At 41.8% G+C, this 27,326-nt stretch overlaps 1 protein-coding gene across 1 annotated transcript in view; it reads right to left on the bottom strand.

Annotated features, from left to right (window-relative positions):
- Window positions 1–27,326, bottom strand: part of INPP5E (Inositol-3-phosphate synthase) — a 576,780-nt gene that overhangs the window by 171,243 nt on the left and 378,211 nt on the right. Inside the window, 2 exon segments of the mRNA XM_080273293.1 lie at window positions 908–1,042; window positions 24,083–24,166. Of these exon segments, the coding sequence (XP_080129419.1) occupies window positions 908–1,042; window positions 24,083–24,166 (219 nt within the window).

The following is a 27,326-nucleotide window of genomic DNA, read 5'->3' as shown; positions in this document are numbered from 1 at the left end:
CCCCCCCTGCTTCCTTTACTAACTCCTTTATTTTAGCTCTTTCTTCCTCATTTGCATCTCTCCTTATCGAAACATCTTTGAACCCTTCTTTGTCTGATAATTTCCATGTTCTACTGATAATTTTGTTTACTGTTTACTGTGTGTGTGTGTGTGTATGCGTTCATGCATGCTTGAGTGCGTGCATGCGTGTGTGTGTGTGTGTGTGTGTGTGTGTGTGTGTGTGTGTGTGTGTGTGTGTGTGTGTGTGTGTGTGTATTTACCTATTTGTATTTACCTATTTGTAGTATACAGGAATTGAGCAATGCTCGTGTTGTCCTGTCTCCATATCCACATTTATCAAGTCTACCTTTACACACATGAATGTTTTTCTCATGCACCACCTCTTTGTCTAAATCGTTCCAAATATTTAAGTATTTACCTAATATACCTAATTGTGATATACACGGAATGTACTATGCTCGTGGGTTTCCGTCGCTGTTTCTCAATAAGTCGAATTTAACTTTAAACTCGTTTAAGTTTTTAGACTGGACGATCTCTTTGTCCAGGCTATTCCATAAGTCTATACTTCTGTAAGGAAAGCTATATTTCTTGATATCCTTCAAGCAGCTTGACTTTTTCAATTTCATTCCATGTCCTCTTGTTGCTCTCTTATCCCATACAAACAGATCTTCTTTGTCAATTTTATCTACTCCCACCATGGTCCTGAACACCGTGTGTGTGTGTGATTTAGGAATGTTTTGTTTAGCTAAGCTCATCGGCGACTCTGAACTCTATCAGCATCATCAAACATCCACTATCCACATTAGTCCAAAGTTTCAAGGGCTGACTACATAAAATTACATATGGATGTTAAGGTAGACCTTAATCCTACAGTTAATTAAATCTTAATGAAAGATACAATCCATACCTTTGCGTTTGTGTCTGCGTGGCAGGAGGCGGGGAATATCCAGGGAACGACTAATGTTCCGAAAATTTTGTATCCTGAGGGCCTGCTTCTCCTCATGGGCTGTCAGGTGTGAGTTTATGAACAACAGCCTGGTCCCTTCAAAGAAAACATCATGACTCTTATTAATATATTCAAAATAAATGCTCTTATTACTGATGTATTTAATGTAAATTCATATAATTCTTATTAATAATGCATAAGCATAAAATGTAGAAGTAGGCAGCACTACATCCACTCACTTGATGTAGTGCTGCCTACTTCTTCCTTAGCCTTTATCATTCTTTTTCTGTGCCTGCCCTCCTCTCTTCCTATTTCTCCCATCTTTCCTGTCACTTCTTATTGCTTTTCTTTCCTTTACAGGTGGCTTTACATTGAGTGACAAGCCAAATGGTTTTCTGTAAGCCAAGAAACCATTTACAATGCTGGGTGGTAACCATATAACCAAACCATACGTGCTCCCTACATGTCAACAAGTGGGTTGGTGGAGGGTTAGTGCCCCTCCCTGTAAAACAAATAACTCCGAGTCAAATGGCCACCCCTTACGGGATTATGGCATCTGGCAATAGATAGATAGATAGATAAAATGTAGAGGTATTAGAGGTAGACTACAGAATAATGCTGATCTTGTGTGTGCAGTGTAATGGGGAGAGCATGTAGAGATTCTTAGGTGTGAAAGGACTGATTTTGCTGGTGGGTTTCTTGAGTGGGGAAGAGTTTTGTTATTTGGAGGCATGTTATGTAATGCAGGTGGGATTGGAGCTAGCTTTGTGGCAATGATAAGGGGTGGTTTGGAGTTGCTGGAGGAAGTTCAGGGAGCTGTTGCCGTTCCTAACAAAGGTAGGGCTCTCCCTCCATGCTATGGAATCTCTGTATGCAGCATGTGTTAGAAGAGCAATACTGTATGGTGGTGAGACGTGGGCTGTATAGGAAGAGGATATTCATAAACTTGATGAATACTTGAAGCCCTTTCATGTGACTTTAGAAACGGACTCCCATGGGAGATGTTGTATGCTGATGATTTGGTGTTGATTGCAGAAAACGAAAGGGAGGCGGAGGAAATGTTTAGGAAGTGGAGAGATGGTATGGGGCACAAGGGCTTAAGGGTAAATGCAGATACAACAAAAGTGATGATATCTAGGGTTGGTGGCAGTACTGTCAAAGACGAGGGAGAGTGGCCAGATGCAGTGTGCCACAAGGGCGTGCAAAGTAATTCTATCTTGTGCGGTGTTTGTGATAAATGGGTGCACAAGAGATGTAGTGGTATCAGAGGTAGACTGTGAGATAATGCTGATTATATGTGTACAGTATGTCGGGGAGAGCAGGTGGAGATTGTCAGGCGTGAAAGGACTGAACTTGCTGGTGAATCTCTTGAGTGCGTGGAAGAGTTTTGTTATTTGGGAGACATGCTGTATGCTGGAGGTAGGGCAGGAGCTAGCTCTGTGGCTAGGGTGAGAAGTGGTTGGAAGAAGTTCAGGGAGCTCTTGCCTCTTCTGACATTGCGAGGGCTCTCCCTACGTGCTAAGGGGTCTTTGTATGCAGCATGTTAGAAGTGTAATGCTGTATGGTAGTGAGACCTGGGCAGTAAAGAAGGAGGATATTTGCCGGCTCAGACATACAGAAATGACAATGATTAAGTGAATGTGTAGTGTGTCCCTGCGTGCAAGGTCCAAGGGGGCTGGGTTTACAATGGAAGAGTTGAGAGGTAGGATGGGACTGGAGTGTATTGGTGTTGTGATGAGGAGAGGTAGATTGAGATGGTTTGGTCATGTGCAGAGGATGGGGGATAATAATTGGGTGAGGAAGGTGAGAAGTGTTAATATTGGGGGTGGGGTTATGATGGGCAGACCGAGAAAGACATGGGACAAGGTCATTAAGTGTGATCTCAGGGTTAAGGGACTGAACAGGGAGGCTGCAATGGATTGTGCAGCGTGGAAAGCCGCCATTAGGTGATCAAGGCTGACGCATGCAAGCATGTTGAAGCCTTTAACCCCTTAACCGCGGGGCGTCACTTTCGTGATGCTTGGGAGCAAGGGATCATACCGCGGGGCGTCACTTTTGTGATTCTGTGTTATTTTGAATTCGCCCGGGCTTTCAAGTGGTGGCTTGTATCATCTATCAGTACTGCCTATGTCCAACACTAGTCAGCACTCCTAATCTCATCTGTACTCCCATCCATTGTTGACAATTTAGCCATTTCTCTCCGTTCTTGACTCCCCTCCCTACCTCCCCTCCATTACCCTATCCTCTCGCCTGCCCGGCCGTGCTACGCTAAGTAAATCTTCCCTGGAATTTTTCACTGATTTCATCCATTGAAATAAGCCCTATGCCCTATTCTTATACCAAATAATATATACAAGAAAGAAATAAGGTAAGTGAGAGTGCCATACACCTAGAATTGGCTAATTATCACCTGACAACACCTCACGTGCACTCGTTCGCTAATTTTCGCTGTTTATTTCCCCTTGAAATATGCTGTATAATCTATTTTCGTAATAAAAATATATATAAGAAAGGAAGGGAGAAGCCTAAGTGATATTTACATTCACCTGGAACTACCTAATTATTGCAGGCCACCACACTGTAATCTACGAAAAGTAAATCTTCCCTGGAATTTTCCACTGATTTCATCCATTGAAATAAGCCCTATGCCCTATTCTTATACCAAATAATATATACAAAAAAGAAATAAGGTAAGTGATAGTGCCATACACCTGGAATTGGCTAATTATCACCTGACAACACCTCACGTGCACTTGTTCACTAATTTTCGCTATTTATTTCCCCTTGAAATATGCCGTATAATCTATTTTTGTAATAAATATACATATAAGGAGGGAAGGGAGAAACCTAAGTGATATTTACATTCACCTGGAACTACCTAATCTATTATGTATTGTCTTGGTTTCCTGCCAATCATTTCATTGCTACATATTAGCAGGTCTCACAAGGCTAAAGTTGGTAGTATTGCACTCACCCAAGCCAGGTGGCAGGAGGCCACCACTATCAGTTCACTGTCGTCTTTCAAAGTGAAGGTATGTCTGTTTGCTCCTGCTAACTACCGCCGTTTTTCAGCCCCATGCAAAGGGCCCAGAGACCTTTACCCCCTACTAAACCTCGTGTGGAAAGAGGTAAAGGGCTGACAATCGATAAAAGAGTGACTACAATCTTTCTACTGAATAAAACAGTGCAAGTGGAATTGTAAATAATGTGTAAATAATGTGTAAACAGCCAGTGAAAGCAATGAATGTACATATACATGAACAGCAGAAAATAGTTTTATAAGTTACTTCAAGTGACAGTGCATAACACAGTGTAAATAAAATAGAAATGTAAATAACGTAAATAAAATAGAGAACGTAAATAGACATGTAAATGAGTAGTATTATAAGAATACGAGTATATATCCTAGGAGTAATGAAAGTGAAAGTTTCACTCTAGCATGTATGAATACCATGAGTTATGAGAGTGAAGGTGAAAGTGACATTCACTCTCAATGCTAGTATACAGGACGAGAAAGTGAATGCTACGTATTTTACTGAAAGAAATTGAATGCCTACAGTCACAATAAACTACTATTACTGAAGGAAACTTATGGATAAAGACTGTAGATATATATATGTGTTATATAGTAACAGAAATATAAACTGTGAGTGTTTTTATGAATAATAAATGATAGAACACCAGCGGCAAACTAGCGCAAGTGGGAAGGTCACACACCCTCATAATTTTCATTGCTTACACAGTGTTTTTTTTTGGAGTATAGATTCCAAACTATTTGAGAATCATTGAATAGTGTTTCAAGTGATAATATCAGACTGTGGTAATCATATTACGGGTTGTCGGGAAGTGTAAAGTGAAGAATTTGTTACCCAACTTCATGCCTTCACAAGTCCTATGGTACTCGACGAAGGCACAACAAACACCCCAGGAGAAAGCTGAAGGTGTGTGCCATAAGTATATATGATTTTAATACTCTAGGACTAATAACTGATTTTTGGCATATATTTTTCGAGAGTCTAATAAAGCACAAATATGCCCGCGGGAGCCGCAAGAAAAAGCAAAACAAGCCCGCGGTGTAAGGGTTAAAAATGAAAAGATGAAATGAAACATACAGAAATGACAATGATTAGATGGATGTGTTGTGCATCCTTGAATGCAAGGCCTGAGGGGGGGAGTAGGGAGGGAAGCTACATTTATGACTGAAGAGTTGAGAAGAAGGATAGAATTGGAGTGTATTGGCATTGTGATTAGGAGAGGTAGGTTGAGATGGTTTGGGTATGTGGAGAGTTTGGAGGTTGACAGTTGGATGTGGAAAATGAGAAATGTGAACACTGTGGAATTGAGCAATGCTCGTGTTATCCTGTCTCCATATCCACATTTATCAAGTCTACCTTTACACACATGAATGTTTTTCTCATGCACCATCTCTTTGTCTAAGTCGTTCCAAATATTTAAGTATTAACCTAATATACCTAATTGTGATAGACACGGAATGTACTATGCTCGTGGGTTTCCGTCGCTGTTTCTCAGTAAGTCGAATTTAGCTTTAAACTCGTTTAAGTTTTTAGACTGGACAATCTCTTTGTCCAGGCTATTCCATAAGTCTATACTTCTGTAAGGAAAGCTATATTTCTTGAAATCCTTCAAGCAGCTTGACTTTTTCAATATCATTCTGTGTCCTCTTGTTGCTCTCTTATCCCATACAAACAGATCTTCTTTGTCAATTTTATCTACTCCCACCATGGTCCTGAACACTGCAATCATGTCTCCCCTCTTTCTCCTTTCCTCTAAGGAAGGCAAATCCAGTTTTTCCAGCCCCTCTCTGTATGACAGGTCTGTCAGACTGGGGACCATTTTGGTTGCTGTTCTTTGTATTCTCTCAATCTTGTTTATATCTGTCACAGGGTTTTTAAAAATAAATGCTATTTATTTAATTGATAATGATATTCAATAATACTGAAGAGCAGGGAAATGATTGTCTTGCTAAATCAAGCAACGATTACTTTACGCTGACTTGCTTCGCACGATTCTCTAAGAACGAGAATTTATAAACTTTCTCAACAGTACACAGCAGAGACTAATTACTCACAAGTGCTGATTACTAGTACTGTTAGCCTCTGGAGATTGTTACTTCACCCCTGACAATAAATAACTAATACTAATAATAATATCAGGTTCTTGCTGATGCTTAACTCCTAGGAGGCACAACAGATTTTAAGCTTAATACACACGACTGGCCTAAGTACCAGTTATGAATGGCAAAACGTTTATGCAAGCTAGGAGCTATATGGGAAATAAGCTTAATTGCGGAGAAATGAAACAAGAGTTTACATTACATTAAGCTCAAGAAAAAGAAGTTAAATTTATTGATTACAAAATAAATTTAACGTTACATTTCAAAATCAAATTAATGAGATCGCACTCACTCACTCACTCGCGCTAAATTCTTACACCTAGGAAAAACACCTTAACTGAACTCTTAAGACTAGGAAAACAAAAAGAAATACTGGTCAATGAATGCTGTGTATCACCCAAAGCTGGAGAACTAAGGGTGGGAGCACTGGAGAACTGTAGTCAGTGGAGTCTGGGTGCTAGCGACCTCTCCTCTCACACTTCTAGAGCACAGAACCTCTCTCCATCAGAGCAAACACTGAAATGAGTAAACTCGTGAGAAAGAAATGGGAGCGATAGGCCGCATTTTTTAACGGTCGAGTGAGCGAAACGCGCCCAAAACAAATCGCTCAGCGGAAGCGCTAATGTCTCACACAGAGACGATCACGTATGACAATGAAAAATTGATTTGACAAAGCTTCCGTCAGAATGAGCGGTTAACTGAACGATAAACTGGGATTCCACTTGAGTTCGCGGTTTCCCACAAAAGCCAATGTCACTAGCCGACTCGTGGCATTACGCCCCATCGAAATCAAATCTTTTTTCCTTCAGAAAAAAGATTTCAATATGCATACATATAAATCCTAGCTCAGTCACACAAGATTCACACTGTGGTGTGTGTGCTATCCTGCTACAGGAGAAAGTCGCAGTCACCAGTGAGCGAAAAAAACTCGTATTTACGTTAATAGAAGCAAGCTTGAGGGAAAAACTCCATGACGACGGTGAAAATCCTGTACTCAGGTCAAACTGAGCGAAAGTTCGCTACATTTACACTGACAACTAATTGTTGTGTAGCGTGGTGTATGTAATACACGGTGTAGGTGTGACAGTTGTAGTGTAACTGTACCTATGTGTAAAATGACACAGTAAATAATAATATGGCGACGACGAAGGAAGAGGAGAAGAGGCGGCAGCGTGCGGCAGACGATCAGCTGGCCCGCACAGAAAAACTGCAACACCCATCGCTGTACCTGCAAAACCAATTAAGGTGGAGCATCAAAAGTGTCAATGAGACAAAATTCTTATTACGTTACAATTACTCTCTCTGCCTAGCAATCAGTACATGCTACGAAAAGTACGCTCTAGCTGAAAAATACAAGTGACAGCCTAAGCTTCGTACATTCGAGGTCGCCATTAATTATAGCACACGATTAGTGTCGGCAAGTTGAGAATCCTTGCGCAAACTCGGGTCTTCCATAGCCTCGAACTGCACACGGGTCCTCAACCTGTGCCTTAACCTACAGTACTTATATTAATATCGGGGAGCTGAGAATCCTTGTGCAAACTCGGGTCTTCCATAGCCTCGAGTTGCCTCTGCGGAGTTCTCTCTCAAACTTCCCCCTTAACCTACAGTACTTATATTAATATCGGGGAGCTGAGAATCCTTGTGCAAACTCGGGTCTTTCACAGCCTCGAGTCTCACTTCCCCCCTTAACCTACAGTACTTATATTAATATCGGGGAGCTGAGAATCCTTGTGCAAACTCGGGTCTGCCATAGCCTCGAGTCGCCTCTGCGGAGTTCTCTCTCGAACTTCCCCCTTAACCTACAGTACTTGTATTAGTATCGGGGAGCTGAGAATCCTTGTGCAAACTCGGGTCTTCCATAGCCTCGAGTCGCCTCTGTGGAGTTCTCTCTCGGACTTCCCCCTTAACCTACGGTACATAATATGTATGTACAGGCCCTGGACATGATGTGTCCTGTGGGGCCAATGGGCGAGACGTCATGTCTACACCCACTTCACCACTACCCTGTCTCTCAACTGACTCAGATATTACAGGTGTGGTTACAAACGACACAGGAAGGACATGTCCCTGATTAGTGGTGTTACTTTGACACACACTGCAGGAACGGACAAAACTATCTATGTCTTGTCCCATCCCTGGCCAGAAAAAGTCAGCTCGGATACAGCCCTGGGTCTTCCTTTTGCCCATGTGACCTCCTGAGGCTGAACAATGACCCCATTGTAACACTGCTAGGCGGTACTTGGCGGGAACGACAAACTGCAGTTGAACCTCGCCCTCGGGTGTTCGTGACTCACGGTAGAGCCGTCCTTGTTTGCGAAGGAACTTGGCTCAACCTCCCCGTGAATACTTAATCACTCGACCCTTTTGTTTGTTCCGCACGGCAGCAAGTGTCGGGTCAGAATGTTGTTCTTGTACAACAAGTTGACTACACATCAGATCTTGCAGCGATTCAGTGATCACTGGGGTGACACAGTCTGGAGCCTCAGCCATGGCTCGTGTTACCGCAGCAGCCGAAGTCTGAGTAGCATCATGTTCGGTGCAACTATCCTTGACACCATAAATGTTTCCTACTATGAGGTCAAATAAAGGTTCTGGCATGACAACTGCGAGTGTCGTACCAGTATAAAATGGAGATGCCACCTGGATACATGCCTCAGGGAACAATCTCACTGATCCATCAATAAGGTTTGCATGGATCTGTCGACCTGTATATTGCTCAGGCCGAACTAGACTCTGCTTGACAGAGCAACCTGAGGAACCATTATCTCTCAGGACCTTCACAGGAATGCCTCCCACAAACCCTGGCTGAACAAGGAAGGTACTGTCACCTATGGGAGGGCCTGTGGAGGAAGCAGCTAGCCACTCATGAGGCTGCTGAACTGATGCGGCAAACATTGTGCCTTGAGAATTATATTGGGAAGATGGAACATTGGCCATCTGTGAAGGGGCATTCACTGTCACTGTAGGACTAGTGAACTGTGGGGGAGTACCCATACTGGTAGGGACGTGACCATCGTGCTGCTGCTGAGGAATGAAGGCTGCGTTCGCTTCCTGCCTCTTTTGAGCTGGTGGTGAAAAAGTTTGTCCCGACGGTCGGTTGCATGGCTGATACTGCTGCTGGTTAGGGTTCTTGTTGTACCTCTTCCACTCAGGTTTCTAAGTGTTTTGCCCCTGGTCCTTCCACTGCGGTTTTGGACCTTGGCCATTATTCTGAGAATGGCCTTGTTGCTGGGATTCAGTCTGAGACGGCTTCCCAGACTTGGCAGTATCTTTTCTGCTCCGGGTGTTTTGCTTACGAGTTTGATACCCGTATGCAGTAAAGAATGCGTCAGCCTTTTCTGCCATTTGGCTGGCATCTTTCACCTGCCAGATCTTAAGCTGTGCTATGAGCTCAGCAGGCCATGACCTCTCTAGCTGTGTACGCAGAATAAGGTCAATTATCCCCTCATGTGTGGAAGGAGTTTCCTAACTTCGATGGTGAGTAGATGCTTATCGCAATGAAAGCCACACGTGCTCGTTTTTTTTGTGAATAAACAGTGAATAAAATGCAATACCTCGCCACTAGACCACACGGGAATTTACAGTGTTGTGCAGTGTTCAGAAATTAGAACTTAGAGTGCAAAGGATCAACTGTGGAGTGCAAATTGGCGGCTGAAACTGGCGTGGTGCAGTTAAGAACAATGTGCAGTGTTAAACAATTATAACTCACAGTGCAAAGAATTAAGTGCAGCACAACACTGGAGTACTGTACATGCTTCAAGAGCATTATCACCACTGCCAAATCCTTAGAAAAGGCAGCCACAAACATGCTGTAAGTACCCTGGCTGAGGTACAGTCGCTCCTAATTCCTCATTCTTTGCTTGTTTTTCATTTATTTCATGCATTACGTCCATTATTGGTGTGAATAGGGTCTAAAATAGGTTTAAATAGGTGCTATGCATGTCCGGTAGGGAGATATTTAGGTGGCTTTCAAAGTTAGGCTGGGTTAGGGTCCTTAAGTACCAGTCCAGGAGCCAGGGGCCCACTTTCCGGACGGGATCACTTTCCGGACATGCCTTTGGCTCTAATACATCAGATAGTAGAGGGATTACTTGTACATATATATATATATATATATATATATATATACAGCAAACTTGCCCCTAACGCGAGGGTTTCGTTCCAACCATGGCGTGCTAGGTGCAAAACAAAGTTGTAACTGCTCCTTATTTTGCTCCCTAGACCCCCTAAATGTGGTGTTTTGCTGTTATCTACCATTGGTAATCAATTTGAAGCACTTTAAGTGGTTAGAAGGTTAATTTAAAGTTATAACTTACAAATACAGTACTGCACAGCAAAACTTCAACACACAAATAAGTAAACACAAGGCAACATTCCGATGCCGACTGGTTTCGGGACAATTCGTCGTCAAGTCAATTCGCCATCACAGCAATAACAAGACAATTCGCTGTCATTAACCCTTAAACCGCGGGCTTGTTTTGCTTTGACTTGCGGCTCCCGCGGGCATATTCGCGCTCCGACAGACTCTCTAAAAATATTTGCCAAAAATCAGTTATTAGTCCTGGAATATTAAAATCACATATACTTATGGCACATACCTTCAGCTTTCTCCTTGGGTGTTTGTTGAGCCTTCGTCGAGTACCGTAGGACTTGTGGAGACCTCTGAAGTTGGGTAACGAAGTCTCCACTTTACACTTCCTGACAACTCATAATATGATTACCACAGCCTGATATTATCAATAAAAACACTATTCTATGATTCTCAAATAGTTTGGAATCCATACACAAAAAAAAAAAAAAAAAACTGTGAAAGCAATGAAAATTATGAGGGCATATGACCATCCCACTTACGATCGTTCGCCGCTCGTGTTGTCTATTATTCATAAAAACACTCACAGTTTATATTTCTGTTACTATATAACACATATATATCTACAGTCTTTATCCATAAGTTTCCTTCAGTAATAGTTATTTATTGTCACTGTAGGGATTCACTTTCTTTCAGTAAAATACGTAGCATTCACTTTCTCGTCCTGTATACTAGTACTGAGAGTGAATGTCACTTTCACCTTCATTCTCATAACTCATGGTATTCATACATGCTAGAGTGAAACTTTCACTTTCATTACTCCTAGTATATATACTCGTATTCTTATAATACTACTCATTTACATTTCTATTTACGTTTTCTATTTTATTTACATTATTTACATTTCTATTTTGTTTACACTGTGTTATGCACTGTCACTTGAAGTAACTTATAAAACTATTTTCCACTGTTCACTTATATTTACATTCATTCCTTTCACTTGCTGTTTACACATTATTTACAATTCCACTTGCACTGTTTTACTCAATAAAAAGATCGTAGTCACTCTCTATCAATTGTCAGCCCTTTACCTCTTTCCACATGAGGTTTAGTAGGGGGTAAAGGTCACAGGGCCTTTTGCATGGGGCCAAAAAGCGGCGGAAGTTAGCAGGAGCTGATCAGACATACTCCCACCTTCAAAGATGACAGTGAACTGATAGTAGTGGCCTCCTGCTGCCTGGCTAGGGTGAGTGCAATACTACCAACTTCAGCCCTGTGAGACCTGCTAATATATAGCAATGAAATGATTGGCAGGAAACCAAGACAATACATAATAAATTAGGTAGTCCCAGGCGAATGTAAATATCATTTAGGCTTCTCTCTTCCCTCTTTATATGTATATTTATTACGAAAATAGATTATACAGCATATTTCAAGGGGAAATAAACAGCGAAAATTAGCAAACGAGTGCACGTGAGGTGTTGTCAGGTGATATTTAGCCAATTCCAGATGTATGGCACTATCACTTATCTTATTTCTTTTTTGTATATATTATTTGGTATAAGAATAGGGCATAGGGCATATTTCAATGGATGAAATCAGTGGAAAATTCCAGGGAAGATTTACTTAGCGCAGAATACAGTGTGGTGGCCTGCAATAATTAGGTAGTTCCAGGTGAATGTAAATATCACTTAGGCTTCTCCCTTCCTTTCTTATATATATTTTTATTACGAAATAGATTATACGGCATATTTGAAGGGGAAATAAACAGCGGAAATTAGCTAACGAGTGCATGTGAGGTGTTGTCAGGTGATAATTAGCCAATTCTAGGTGTATGGCACTCTCACTTACCTTATTTCTTTCTTGTATATATTATTTAGTATAAGAATAGGGCATAGGGCTTATTTCAATGGATGAAATCAGTGGAAAATTCCAGGGAAGATTTAATTAGCATAGCACGGCCGGGCAGGCAAGAGGATAGGGTAATGGAGGGGAGGTAGGGAGGGGAGTCAAGAACGGAGAGAAATGGCTAAATTGTCAACAATGGATGGGAGTACAGATGAGATTAGGAGTGCTGACTAGTGTTGGACATTAGCAGTACTGACAGATGATACAAGCCACCACTTGAAAGCCCGGGCGAATGCAAAATAACACAGAATCACAAAAGTGTCGCCCCGCGGTGTGATCCCTTGCTCCCAAGCTTCACAAAAGTGACGCACTGCGGTTAAGGGGTTAATGAAGACAGCAGTGGGTGATGCTAAAATATAATTCAGAGGCGAAATAAGTATACTGTATTTATAGAATAATGGGGAATCGTTCAGGGTGCAAATGGACGGGGATTCATCCATGTTTTGACGGGGAATTGTCTGACGGCGAATTGACTTGACGGAGAATTGTCTTGGAACCCCCCGATCATGGGTAATCATATAAATCAGGTTAACTGGTTACAAGGCTTTATTTAATTATTTAACTTTATTTAAGTGCTTTAACTTATATACAAGAACAGTAAACATTTAACTTACAAATACAGTATCGTGGAAAATTAGTGCAGCAAATCTTTAACGAACAAATAAAAAAGGCAATATTCCGATCCCTATCAGGTAAACTGGTTATAAGACTTTATTTCTTGCTTTAACGTTATTTAATAGTACTTTAACTTGTACATAAACTTACCAGAACAGTAATGTAAATATTTAATACTGTGGAATAGAAGGACACCATCACGTGATCAAAACAAACCGTGCGTGGTGTTGCACTGATGTTCGAGGATTTGGCCTTTCAAAGGCCGCCTCTCTTACGTAAATTTATTGTTTTTGTAATGGTTCTTTAATCTTACGTTGTCTTATACATATCTCCATACTAACCGCGTATAATTGCAAGCGCGTTCAGCGAGAACGTGTTTGGGGCAAGTTTACTGTATGTATGTATGTATGTATATACTGTATATATATATATATATATATATATATATTATATCTATTGCCAGACGCCTCAATCCCGTTTGGGGTGGCCACAAACAAATCGCCTCCAAGTTGCCCTGTCCCCCGCCATTTCACTGCCCTGCTTCCAACTCACACCCCCCTCTCTCATATACCTCTCCACCCCATCCTTTCATCTCATCCTCGGCCTCCCCCTCCCTCTTCCCCCCTCCACCTCACTCACATACACGCTCTTCGTCAGTCTTTCACCCTCCATCCTCTCCACATGGCCAAACCACCTCAGTGTGTTCCTCATAACGCTTCCTATCACATCCACATCAACACCACAACGCTCCTTTATATCCTCATTCGTCAGCCTGTCTCTCCATGTGACTCCACAGACTCCTCTTAAATAACTCATTTCCACTGCTCTCACTCTTGACTTGTGTCCTTCCAACAACGTCCAAGCTTCACTTCCGTACGTTAGAGTTGGTATCACAATACTGTCATTTAGTAACTTTTTCACTTCCATGCTCACTTCCCTGTTTCTTATCACTGTTTTCAAAGAACCAGCAACCTTTCTTCCCTGCTGTACCCTTTCAAGCAATTCACCCTCCAAACCTCCATCCTTACTCATCACACTACCCAAGTACTTAAACGTACTCACATTTTCCAATTCCTCACCATCCAACCTCGCTGTACATTCACTGACTTCACCTCTTTCAAAGACCATCACTTTACTCTTCCCTACATTCACCTTTAGATTCCGTTTCTTACACACTCTCCCAAACTCATCCACCAAGCCTTGCAGCTCCCCTTCATCTTCACTCAACAACACAGTATCATCTGCAAACAGCAGTACAGGGAGTTTCCAAACACTATCCTCTCTCACCAGGGCCACTCCAACATCCACTACCCTACCTTGTACTTCTTTTATTACCCCATCCATGTACAGATTGAACAACCAAGGAGACATGACACATCCCTGTTTCAAACCAACTTTCAAAGAGAAAAATTCACTTAGTTCACCATCCACACGCACTGCAGCCTTCGCACCATCGTACATACTCCTCACAGCAATCAAGAACTTCCCATCTACTCCATATATTCTTAACACTTTCCACAATCCTTGTCTATCCACCCTGTCATATGCTTTCTCCAAATCCATGAAAGCCACATACAACTTCTTTCCCTTCTCTAGAAACTTTTCCATTAAAGATCTAAGAATGAATATCTGATCTACACAACCTCTTCCCTTCCTAAAGCCTTCCTGTTCTTCTCTAACTAATTTCTCTGTTCTTTCTCTAACTCTGTCAATAAGTATCCTACCATACACTTTTCCTATTATACTAAGAAGACAAATGCCCCTATGATGCCCCTGGTTTAATGATGCAATTAGTTAGGTAAAAACCCAGTGCTAGGTGGAGTACCATATCTCAGGGTATATTTAACATGTAAAGTATATGGATGCGTTTTTGAGCCTTGGATTTCCCCCCAACCAAGTCCTAAACCCATCCAAATGAGTCCAAAAACAAGTTTCTACCTAACCTAAACCCCTAAACAGTTTTAAAACAAGCTAAACTATGCCTAAAATCAGTTTATAACTCACCTAAACCCAAAAATAAAATCTGGAAATCATTAAAAATATGTCTGGAAAAAATCCACACTTAGTAGACCATAAGCTAAAATGACAATGTTCACCCAGCCTATGGCTAAAACACATTAATCGAAGTCTAAAAACTGTTCATAAATTAACCTAAATGCAAATATTAATCTAAAACATCATCAACATCTGTTTTACAAAATACAAAACCCACCGTTAATCTAGAGTTTGGCCATTGTTTGGCAGTGTTGGGTGGTATTTCTATCCCCGTCGTTATGCCAGGGTATCGCAACTAGGGGTATCGTATCTCGGGATCTGCCTGTATACACAGTAATCCCTCATTTATCTGGACGTGTTCATTATCTGGATACTGGGCCTTGGCTTTATTAAACCATTATCCAAATTTACTTGCTATTATCTGGAAGTAAAAGTCCCCGAGAACTTCGGTCAGCTAGCCAACATGTTCAAACATTCAGTATCGCAGTCACTGAGCTCTAGTTGTATGCGGGAAATAGGCCGTAATCCACAACCAGAGCTAACTTATGCATCCACTCGTGTACTGAATGGTCAAAGTCACGTGCTGGTCGATCACTCCCTATGAACCTCCAGCACCCGAGCAATACCGACCTTAACCCTAAAGCGGTGTAATGTCCATACGCATCCCCACTAAATGTCCAGTCATGCGGCCACCGGGATTAGTCATTTCCAACTGCCACCGAGCATCTAACACAGACCGCAAGCCACAAGTCAGGTGAAAGCACCCATCCGCCTCAACGCCGAACATCCAAAGTCACCTGGTCACCAGGAGTTGTGTTTCCCGATGGTCAAAGAGCGTGTAAAACAGATCACAAGCCACAAGTCAGGTGAATGCACCTGTCTGCCTTGTCACAGAAGGGTGAAAAACCAGCCCACAGCCTTGCTTCTCTCCCTCTCTCGTCCCTCCTCCACACCCTCCCATGCTCCCCACCTTGAAAGCTGTGTCTCCCAGTTCACCCTTCACTCTCTCCCTTCCTTCGCGCTGAAAGCACTGACCTGTGAGTTTTTAAAGTTTTTGGTGATCTAATCAAATACTATCGGGCATATCAAAATTCCACAAAATCCATGAGAATGCTCATAACAGTCTGTATCTAGATACATTTCTATTTACGTTTTCTATTTTATTTACATTGTTTACATTTCTGTTTTATTTACACTGTGTTATGCACTGTCACTTGAAGTAACTTATAAAACTATTTTCCACTGTTCACTTATATTTACATTCATTATTTTCACTTGCTGTTTACACATTATTTACACATTATTTACAATTCCACTTGCACTGTTTTACTCAATAAAAAGATCGTAGTCACTCTCTATCAATTGTCAGCCCTTTACCTCTTTCCACACGAGGTTTAGTAGGGGGTAAAGGTCACAGGGCCTTTTGCATGGGGCCAAAAAGCAGCGGAAGTTAGCAGGAGCTGATCAGACATACTCCCACCTTCAAAGACGACAGTGAACTGATAGTAGTGGCCTCCTGCTGCCTGGCTAGGGTGAGTGCAATACTACCAACTTCAGCCCTGTGAGACCTGCTAATATATAGCAATGAAATGATTCGCTCGGCGAAAAGGACATAACGGCGGAGCGTCGCATTTGCGATTCTAGTAAATTTTGAATAACCGCGGGCAGGCAGGCTCCAGCTGGTACTGTCTATCAGTACCACCACCCTTTAGCTACTTTTAGCACACTTGACCTTTGTACCACTGACCTCCGTTGTTGCCAAGTATCGCGTTTTTCCCCCTGTCCCCCCCACCACCACGGCCCCTGCCAGCCTGGCTGTGATACATGTCAGCGCTCTGAGTGCTCAGAACTGAAAATCTGCGCTCTCCTCTCACAAGCAGTTTATGCTAATAGGAAACGCTTGTTTCCTCAGTTGTAACACTAGCTTTTTTTCTCACGGTTTGCCCCTGTTTAACGTCAGTTTACCGCAGGCTTTCAAGGTGACATTATGGCGAGTTCTAGCTCTTCCCAGTCAGTGCAAGCGGCCGACAGGAACGAGAATAAAGTGACGGGCGTAAGGCAGAATAAAAAGCGCGCCGCGGTGATCTTTCGGGAAGTAATATGACTGAAAATAATGTAGTATACATGATTTTAGCTGTGAAAATGGAAATGTTTGTTGAGTGACGGGGAAGACCGCCGCCGCGCTGCATGTCGGCCGTACGCTCCGTTGATTTTAGCCTTATTTTCAGTGCTTATTGTACAAATACGGATTCCTAACTACCTTTACGTTGTAGTATAAAGTTTACTGTGACAGAATGAGGCTGTGGTAGAGGGGAAACCGGGTTGCTGGAGGTGTGAAAGTGAAGATTTGGTTACCCAACTTTGCAAGTCTCCATAACTCCTTGGGTAGTCCACGAAGGCTCAACACCTGTCTCTGGAGAAAGCTGAATGAAAGTACTATCTGCCATACCAAGTATAATGTTCTAGGGTTAATCTCTGATTTTTGGCTAATATTTTCCTACAGGTACTCAGACCGTGATACAACTCCGCCACTCGGGGGGGGGTGACTGTTCACGGCCGCGTTTAAGGGGTTAACTCTTGCAAGGTGTGTGCAAAATTTTGCACTAGGATAGTGGGAAGTTATATGATGGTAAGTTTTACTTTTGAACACCATTTATTCTCACAGCAGTTTTGTTATTTTATTCATCAGTTTTCTGTGCTTTTATTAGCATACAGTATAAACACCAGCAAAAATGATGGTATACATTTATACCAATATAACCAATTTCAGGCGGCACATCTGGCCATGGAGCAGCTATCACTCCTGTCACAGAAAGATAAGTGATTTTCCAACCGTCTTCAAGTTTTTTGTGGACTTTTGTTGTTTCTGCATTGTTTTCTTGGTGTTCAGCATTAATATGGTTATTCCTATGTGTTTTTTGATGTCTCAATATGGGAGAATGAACAGAAAATGCTGCCAAAATCTGGAGGGGAACTGTACACCCAATAAAAAAAGAATCGGGACCCTTACTGCACGATACAATATGCCACACTGCACGAAGGAATTTGAAGCCCCAACTGAGTTCTGGTGCGTATCAGTGGTCATTGAGAGACGCATCAGCTCGTGGGGTCCCGATTCTTTTTTTCCAGGGTGTACATATAGTAAGTTTTATTTTTATTGTTTTTATTGACAGAGTCTTCAACAGAGGAATTAGTTGGAGAAGAACAGGGAGGCTTTAGGAAGGGAAGAGGTTGTGTAGATCAGATATTCATTCTTAGATCTTTAGTGGAAAAGTTTCTAGAGAAGGGAAAAATGTTGTATGCGGCTTTCATGGATTTGGAGAAAGTATATGACAGGGTGGATAGACAAGGATTGTGGAAAGTATTAAGAATATATGGAGTAGATGGGAAGTTGTTGAATGCTGTGATGAGTATGTACGATGGTGCTAAGGCTGTGGTGTGTGTGGATGGTGAACTGAGTGAATTTTTCTCTTTGAAGGTTGGGTTGAAACAGGGATGTGTCATGTCTCCATGGTTGTTCAATCTGTACATGGATGGGGTAATAAAAGAGGTACAAGGTAGGGTAGTGGATGTTGGAGTGGCCCTGGTGAGAGAGGGTAGTGTTTGGAAACTCCCTGTACTGTTCTTTGCTGATGATACTGTGTTGTTGAGCGAAGACGAAGGGGAGCTGCAAGGCTTGGTGGATGAGTTTGGGAGGGTATGTAAGAAACGGAATCTAAAGGTGAATGCAGGGAAGAGTAAAGTGATGATCTTTGAGAGAGGTGAAGTCAGTGAATGTACAGTGAGGTTGGATGGTGAGGAAATGGAAAATGTGAGTACGTTTAAGTACTTGGGTAGTGTGATGAGTAAGGATGGAGGTTTGGAGGGTGAAGTGCTTGAAAGGGTACAACAAAGAAGAAAGGTTGCTGGTTCCTTGAAAGCAATGATAAGAAGCAGGGAAGTGAGCATGGAAGTGAAAAAGGTACTACATGACAGTACTGTGATACCAACTCTAACGTATGGAAGTGAAGCTTGGACGTTGTTGGAAGGACACAAGTCAAGAGTGAGAGCAGTGGAAATGAGTTATTTAAGAGGAGCCTGTAGAGTCACATGGAGAGACAGGCTGACAAATGAGGATATAAAGGAGTGTTGTTGTGTGGATGTGGATGTGATAGGAAGCATTAGGAGGAACACACTGTGGTGGTTTGGCCATGTGGAGAAGATGGAGGGTGAAAGACTGATGAGGAGAGTGTATGTGAGTGAGGTGGAGGGGGGGAGAGGGAGGGGGAGGCCAAGGATGAGATGGAGGGATGGGGTGGAGAGGTATATGAGAGAGGACGGTGTGAGTTGGGAGCAGGGCATTGAAATGGCAGGGGACAGGGCAACGTGGAGGCATTTTGTTTATGGCCACCCAGTACGGGATTGAGGTGTCTGGCAATAGACAGATAAATAGAAAATGTTTTTTGCATGGTTTTCTTGGTGTTTAGCATTACTTTGGATATTCCTATGTATGTTTTGATGTCTAAAAAGGCAGACTGACCTGAAAATTGCCAAAAGTAGAAGCCTCGGACAAGGACTGACCAAACGATGACGACCCAGGACCGGACAAAGGACTTGGTAATGGCTACGTGGAATGTAAGAGGAGCGAATGAGGAGGTGAAAGAGAGAGAGATTGTCCAGGTGCTTGAGGGTGCGAAAATGGATGTATGTGGAATAACTGAAACAAAATGGAGAGGAGAAAGTGTGAGAGAATGGGAGTATGGATGGGGTATATGTGTAGGAGTAGATGAGAATGAGAGGGCAAAGGAAGGAGTGTGTATAGTTGTGAGTAAAAGATGGAAGAAGAGCATAAGGCAGTATGGATCAGTTGGGTCAAGGACTGTGTGGGTAAAGTTGAAAGTTGGAATACAAATGTGGGCGATTGTGTGTGTGTATGCGCCAACGCAAGATCGTGCTAGAAGAGTGAGAGAAGAGTTCTGGACAAATGTGGAAGTGTGCATGGAAAAGTTTGGAAGGAATGAGAGAGAGTTTTTGATTGGTGATATGAATGGTAAAGTTGGTAATGTGAAGGTGGATGGAATAGTTGGTGAGTGGGGTGTGCCTGCTGAGATAGATGAGAATGGGAGTGCGTTAGTGGACATTTGTGCTGGGAGGGGGTTGGTGATAGCCAATACCCTCTCCAGGCATAAAATGATCCACAGATATACATGGCGAGTGATAAGAAGGGTGGGTGGTGAACTGAATGAAAGGAAGGCAATGATTGATTATGTGTGTGTGGATGAAAGAATGCGAAGATGTGTAAAGGATGCAAGAGTGTATAGAGGTTGGGGGAGTGGACTTTCTGACCACTACTTGGTGGTGGCCAGAATTAGGATGCAAGTGAGATGGAGGAATAGAAGAAGGGAAAGACGAGAGGAAGGAGTAGTTGCAAGGAGAGTGGAAAGGTTACAAGAGGATGAGAAAAAGGCAGAGTATAAGAGAGAAGTGGAGGAACGATTGGGCAAATATGAATTGGAGCAGATGGGAGACGTGGAAGGTGTGTGTAAGATATTTACAGAAGAAATATGTGCAGCATGTGATGTGGTGTGTGGAAGAGAAGACGGAGGGGGGTGCAAGGAACAGCGTGGTGGACTGAAGAGGTGAAACAGGCTGTGGCACAAAAGAAGAAAGCATACAATGAATGGATGAGAAATAGGGGCGTGGAAGAAGTTGAGAGGCGGAAGAGAGAGTTATATGTGGAAAGGAAGAGAGAGGTGAAAAGATTAGTAAGAGAGAGTAAGAAGAGAGTGGATGAGGAATTTGGAAGGAATTTGAGTGTAAAGTGAAGGGACTGTAAGAAAATGTTCTGGAGAGAAGTGAAAAGAGTAAGACAGGGTGGAAGTGAAGTTAGCAGGGGAGTGAAAGATAAAAATGGTAGATTACTAGTGGAGAAGGGAGAAAAAGTGAGCAGATGGAGAGAACACTTTAAGGAATTGTTGAACATACAGGATGGAAGTAATGTGCATATAAGTGGCTGGGGAATGGCTGGGAGAAGGAGGGAGGTGAGAAGACAGGAAGAAATCAGTAGGATAGAAGTTGTGGAAGCAATGAAGAAAGTTAAATCGGGGAAAGCCCCAGGAATTGATGGAGTGTGCGGTGAAATGCTGAAGCTTGGGGGAGAGATAGTAGTAGAATGGATGTGGAAGATGTGCAGATTGGCCTGGGAGGAAGGTAGAGTCCCTGAGGATTGGAAGTCAGGTATAATTATTCCCTTGTACAAAGGAAAATGGGAAAAAGAAGTGTGTGGTAATCATAGGGGCATTTGTCTTCTTAGTATAATAGGAAAAGTGTATGTTAGGATACTTATAGACAGAGTTAGAGAAAGAACAGAGAAATTAGTTGGAGAAGAACAGGGAGGCTTTAGGAAGGGAAGAGGTTGTGTAGATCAGATATTCATTCTTAGATCTTTAGTGGAAAAGTTTCTAGAGAAGGGAAAGAAGTTGTATGCGGCTTTCATGGATTTGGAGAAAGCATATGACAGGGTGGATAGACAAGGATTGTGGAAAGTGTTAAGAATATATGGAGTAGATGGGAAGTTGTTGAATGCTGTGAAGAGTATGTACGATGGTGCGAAGGCTGCAGTGCGTGTGGATGGTGAACTAAGTGAATTTTTCTCTTTGAAAGTTGGTTTGAAACAGGGATGTGTCATGTCTCCATGGTTGTTCAACCTGTACATGGATGGGGTAATAAAAGAGGTACAAGGTAGGGTAGTGGATGTTGGAGTGGCCCTGGTGAGAGAGGATAGTGTTTGGAAACTCCCTGTACTGTTGTTTGCAGATGATACTGTGTTGTTGAGTGAAGACGAAGGGGAGCTGCAAGGTTTGGTGGATGAGTTTGAGAGAGTGTGTAAGAAACGGAACCTAAAGGTGAATGTAGGGAAGAGTAAAGTGATGGTCTTTGAGAGAGGTGAAGTTAGTGAATGTACAGCGAGGTTAGATGGTGAGGAATTGGAAAATGTGAGTACGTTTAAGTATTTGGGTAGTGTGATGAGTAAGGATGGAGGTTTGGAGGGTGAAGTGCTTGAAAGGGTACAGCAGGGAAGAAAGGTTGCTGGTTCTTTGAAAGCAGTGATAAGAAACAGGGAAGTGAGCATGGAAGTGAAAAAGTTACTACATGACAGTATTGTGATACCAATTCTAACGTACGGAAGTGAAGCTTGGACACTGTTGGAAGGACACAAGTCAAGAGTGAGAGCAGTGGAAATGAGTTATTTAAGAGGAGCCTGTGGAGTCACATGGAGAGACAGGCTGACGAATGAGGATATAAAGGAGCGTTGTGGTGTGGATGTGGATGTGATAGGAAGCGTTATGAGGAACACACTGAGGTGGTTTGGCCATGTGGAGAGGATGGAGGGTGAAAGACTGACGAAGAGAGTGTATGTGAGTGAGGTGGAGAGGGGAAGAGGGAGGGGGAGGCCGAGGATAAGATGGAGGGATGGGGTGGAGAGGTATATGAGAGAGGGGGCTGTGAGTTGGGAGCAGGGCAGTGAAATGGCGGGGGACAGGGCGACTTGGAGGCGATTTGTTTGTGGCCACCCCAAACGGGATTGAGGCGTCTGGCAATAGATAGACAGATAGATAGGAGGGGTCATATACATACTGTAGTGTATAGGCAGAGTGTTTTTTGGTTTTTAATGTTTTTATTTTTTTTTGCATGGTTTTCTTGGTGTTTAAATTTTTTTTTCAATATTCCTATGTGTGTTTTGATGTCTAAATATGGCAGAATGACCGGAAAACACTGCCAAAGTGTGAAAACTTAGAGGTGTGCAGAAGTGCAGGTGGGGAAGAGGCCAAAGTGCAGGAGTGGAAGTGCGGGTGTGGACCTCCCATTTGGTGTGCAGTTGCCCAACACTGCTAGTTCTTCATCTTTTTCCTCTCCTTAACATGCTGCTCTGTATTCCATCTCTCCATATCCTCCATTCCTCTACTTCGCATCCATACACTGACTGCTTTCTACTACTCTTCCAAAGCTCATTTCACTTCCTCAATCCACTACACTGTATATTTCACTCCCTTACATCTACTCCTCACCTCACATACTATCTCATATGCTGTACAGACTTCTTTTGTGAACATCTTATCCATTCCTTTCAATGCCTATATCTGCTCTGAATCACTTCTGCCCAGCTGCTCCTACATATCTTTCTCACACTTCTCCCTGCTTTTTCTCCTCCTGCAGCCTTTCTACTCTTTTTGCAACAACTGCCTTCGCCTGTGATTCTGCACCTCTGTTCACTTATATTTTTGCACCTCTTATTTTTTTATACTACTGCGTAGTGAGCACACAATCCACTCCGCAAACCTCTATGCACTCTAGTGTCAAGCAAAAATCTTTTTCTTGATCATCCATTCACACAGTCAATCACTGCATCACATTCATTCAGCTCACCTCCCAACCTCCTTATCGCTCATCTTGTATACCTGTGAATCATCTTGTGTCTGAAAAAGGTACTGGTTATTGCCAAGTTCTTCCATGCACAAACATCCACCATGGCACTACCATTCCCATCCACAGCAGGGGGTACATGTACACTCCACAACTGAGCCACCCCATGTATTCTAGCATTCCCCACTTTACCATTCATATCTTCAGTAAAAAAAAAAAAAAAAAAAATGCTCTTGATACTCTCAAACTTCTCCAAATACACTTCTACCTTCAACTAGAACTTTTCTTTCATTCTAGTTGCTTGGTCAAATAGTAGCAATTGTGACCTCAGTAAACTAAAATTACCATGGGATGAAAGACTGCAGGAAAAAAAAAAAAAAAAAAAAAAAAAAAAAAAACTACCCTACAATAAGTATGTGAAAATGTATTTGATGTGTTTTAAAATACATTTTTTTTTAAATATTATATTAATAATTAAATGCATTTTCAAAATGGGTAATGTATCAGATATCTAAATACTCTTTTACATAAAATAATGTACAGAATTTGGTATTCAATTACGCGTAAATGATTTTGTGCCCACCTCTGAAGTTAATGTGGGACTGCGAGTGTACGGATGAGTGAGATCGTGAGGTCACAGCTAGAACTTACCGTTTCATCAAATTTATATCTGAGGTGAGGTCTAAGAACCCTATGAGAACATGCTGATGACAATCATTGTTGTTATCAAGCTGATAATGATGATCCTCATCATTCTACAATAACTTACCAAAAAACTGGAAACCTAGTCCAACACCTCCTTTTGTCTTGTACGCAATGCCTGGACGAAGACTATACGTGGCTTCTTCAGGTACTGCACAAACGAAAGAAAAAGCATTATCAGTTTTGTGGTACATCACCATTACCAGTGTCATTCTGCCTCTTTTTCCCACTTGCAGGTGGGGTGAGGTAGGGTACAAAAACCCAAGAAAAGGAAAGAATACGATAGTGGAAAACTAATCAATAGCATGCCCAGTGAAATAGGCAACACAGCACCATTAAGGTCCCTAGAACCCTGGCCCCACCTGAAGGGTACACAAGTCCACAACTCCACCTTCTTCATGGCCTACCACACCTCCTCTCACCTTAAAACTTACTAATGTACAGTAGATCCTCAATTTGTGCAGCTAATGTATCCAGAACTTTTACCATCCACCCAAACCTGGAAATCCCACCATTAACTAGCATGGCAAAAATTTCAAAATTTTCCCAATGCTCACATTTTGGCCCTGCTGAAAAGCTTTTACCCCCTACCAGTCCTATCTAACATTAACTGTAATACACACGAACAGCCGGAGAGAGAGGACGTCCCAGGCATCGCTCCTGACCTTGAGTAGTTTCAGGAATTTTGTCTGTCCTGTCTCCTAGGGTCTTTCTTTAAATTTAAAATAATGAAAGTTGGTAGACTACCAAAAATGTAAAGATTTGTTGGCAATAGTATACATGAATGTTTGTGGCTTATTGGTAACAGCTGTTTAGGTACTTGATCGGTACGTTAAAGATGGCCGAAAATGTAAACAATGAGGGAATGGAATTTCAAGGATTTGATGCTAATACTAATGTCATGGACCTGGTGAAAACATTAATTATGAGGATTAGTGAACTGGAAAAAAAAGTAGAGAATCTAGTGATAAAGGATGTGTCAGGAAATACGGAAACCACCATACAGAGTCTAATCCAGTCCAACGAAACAGCCAATGAAGAGATTAAGAATTTGAAGCGGGAAAATGTTGAACTGAGGAGGAAACTTGAAGAGAGTACTAATAAAACGGAGAAGGTGAGTAATGTACTAGAAGAACACAAGGCAAAGTGGGCACACGTAGAGGAAGAACAGAAAGAAGTGGTCAGCTTAAGAGAGATCATCCAGGAAGAAAGGGAAATGAACAAGAAAGAAATGGAAGAAAATGTAGTGAAAATACTGAAGAAAAAAGAGAAAATAGTGAGAGAAACTGTAGAAAGGAACAGATGTGTGATAGTATTTGGAAACAGGGAAGAGGAAGAAAAGGTTAGGTTCGCAAGACTCGAGAGAGACACGAACATGGTAAGAGGAATATTAGGCAAGATTGACCCCGAAGGAAACAAGTGGGTAAAAGAAATTGAGGAAGTAAGGAGGATAGGGCCTTATAAGAAAGGGGAAACAAGACCAATGAGAGTCAAGTTTACATCAGAAAGTGTAATAAATGAGATACTTAAAGTGACCTGAAATTAAGCAAAGAGGCGGGGATGGAAAATATTATAATAAGAAAAGATCTGAATGAAGAAGAAAGAGAAGCTTTAAAATCATTAAAGGAAGAAGTAAAGGAAAAAAATGATAAGAGGACAGAGGAAGAACGTAATACTTTTTTTTTGGAGAGTATTGGATATGAAAGTAAGGAAATGGTATTTAAGGAAATAGAAGTGAAGGAAATTAGGGGGATGGTTGTGAAAGATCAGAAGTTGAGGAAGTGGTACGGACAGAGAGTAGGAGAGAAGAGGGTATTAATAATGTCAAAAATAATTTGAAGGTGATATATACTAATGTTGATGGTTTCATATCGACAAGGATCGAAATTAATGATTTCTTGAGAGAACATGAACCTGATGTCATGTGCTTTGTAGAGACCAAATTAAGAGAAGATATTGATGTTCATTTGGGAGATGGTAAATACAAACTGTGGAGAAAAGACAGAAAAGAAAAAAGGAGGAGGAGTGATGATAGCAGTGAAGAACAACATAAATGTAGATACTGTGGAAATGGGAGAAGGCAGGGCTGAAGTGATATATATGAAATTAGAAACTGGAGAGAATGTTAAGAGAGATATGGCGGTAGTGTATGTTCCCCTCAAAGACGAGAGCATGGAAGGATGACGAATACCATGAGATGTTGTCAGATATGGCTAGCTACTTGCAAAAAATAATTGAGAAAAGCAATAATATAATTTTGGTGGGTGACTTTAATTGTAAAGAGGTGAACTGGGAGGAATGGTACTGGGAGGCGGCGAGGATTCGTGGGGTACTATGTTATTAAATATAATAATGAATAATGTGATGACGCAGTGGGTCAAAGAAGAGACACGGTTTCGAGGTGAGGACACACCAGCAAGGTTAGATTTACTGTTCACCAAAGAACCTGATGTAATAGAATCATTGGAATATCTCTGTCCTTTGGGAAAAAGTGATCACGTGGTCATTGAGTTCCAGATGTTAATAGGAAACGTCGAGCCAAGAGACGAGCTTCATAGACAGGGAAGATACAACTTTGGCAAAGCAAATTTTACAGGATTGAGAAACTTTTTTGAAAATGCGGATTGTAGAAAATTCAGAGAAACAAGAGAGATACAGAGGAAGTGGGATATCTTTCTAGACCTCTATAATTTGGGAGTGGAAAAATTTGTACCAAGAGTAAGAGGGAAAGAAAACAGGAAAAAGGAATGGTTTAATAGAAGGTGTATGATAGCCAAAAAGAGAGAGATAAGGCGTGGAACAATTGGAGAAAGAGAGGTAATGACAGAACAAAGGAAGAATATAAAAGAACAAGAAACGAATACACAAGAATACGTAGGGAAGAAGAAAGGAATTTTGAAAAGGTATAATTGACAAATGCAAGGATGAACCCAAACTGTTTTATAGATTTGTTAATGGCAAACTGAAACAAAAGGAAGGAATCACCAAGCTGAAAGTAGATGGAGAGGTCTTTAATGATGCGGCAATGCAAGCAGAAATAATGAACAAACGTTTCCAGTCAGTTTTCACTAAAGAAAAGGAGCTTGTGGAAGGGGAGGGAGTGATTAGAAATGTTCCGGTGATGAAAGATATAAAAGTGGAGGTGCAGGAAGTGTATAAATTACTGGAAACTCAAGATGTAAGGAAAGCCCCAGGACCTGATGGAATTTCTAATTGGGTACTGAAGGAATGCAGAGAACAACTGGCGGATAAAATTCACAGCTTAATTGTATGCTCACTGGAAGAGGGGAAAGTGCCAAAAGAATGGAAGA

This window comes from Coenobita brevimanus, chromosome 54 (genome assembly GCF_032717465.1).
Source record: "Coenobita brevimanus isolate Jiangsu-jjx chromosome 54, ASM3271746v2, whole genome shotgun sequence".
NCBI classification, from domain to species: Eukaryota; Metazoa; Arthropoda; class Malacostraca; order Decapoda; family Coenobitidae; genus Coenobita; species Coenobita brevimanus.
This window is presented reverse-complemented; position numbering and strand designations above follow the sequence as displayed.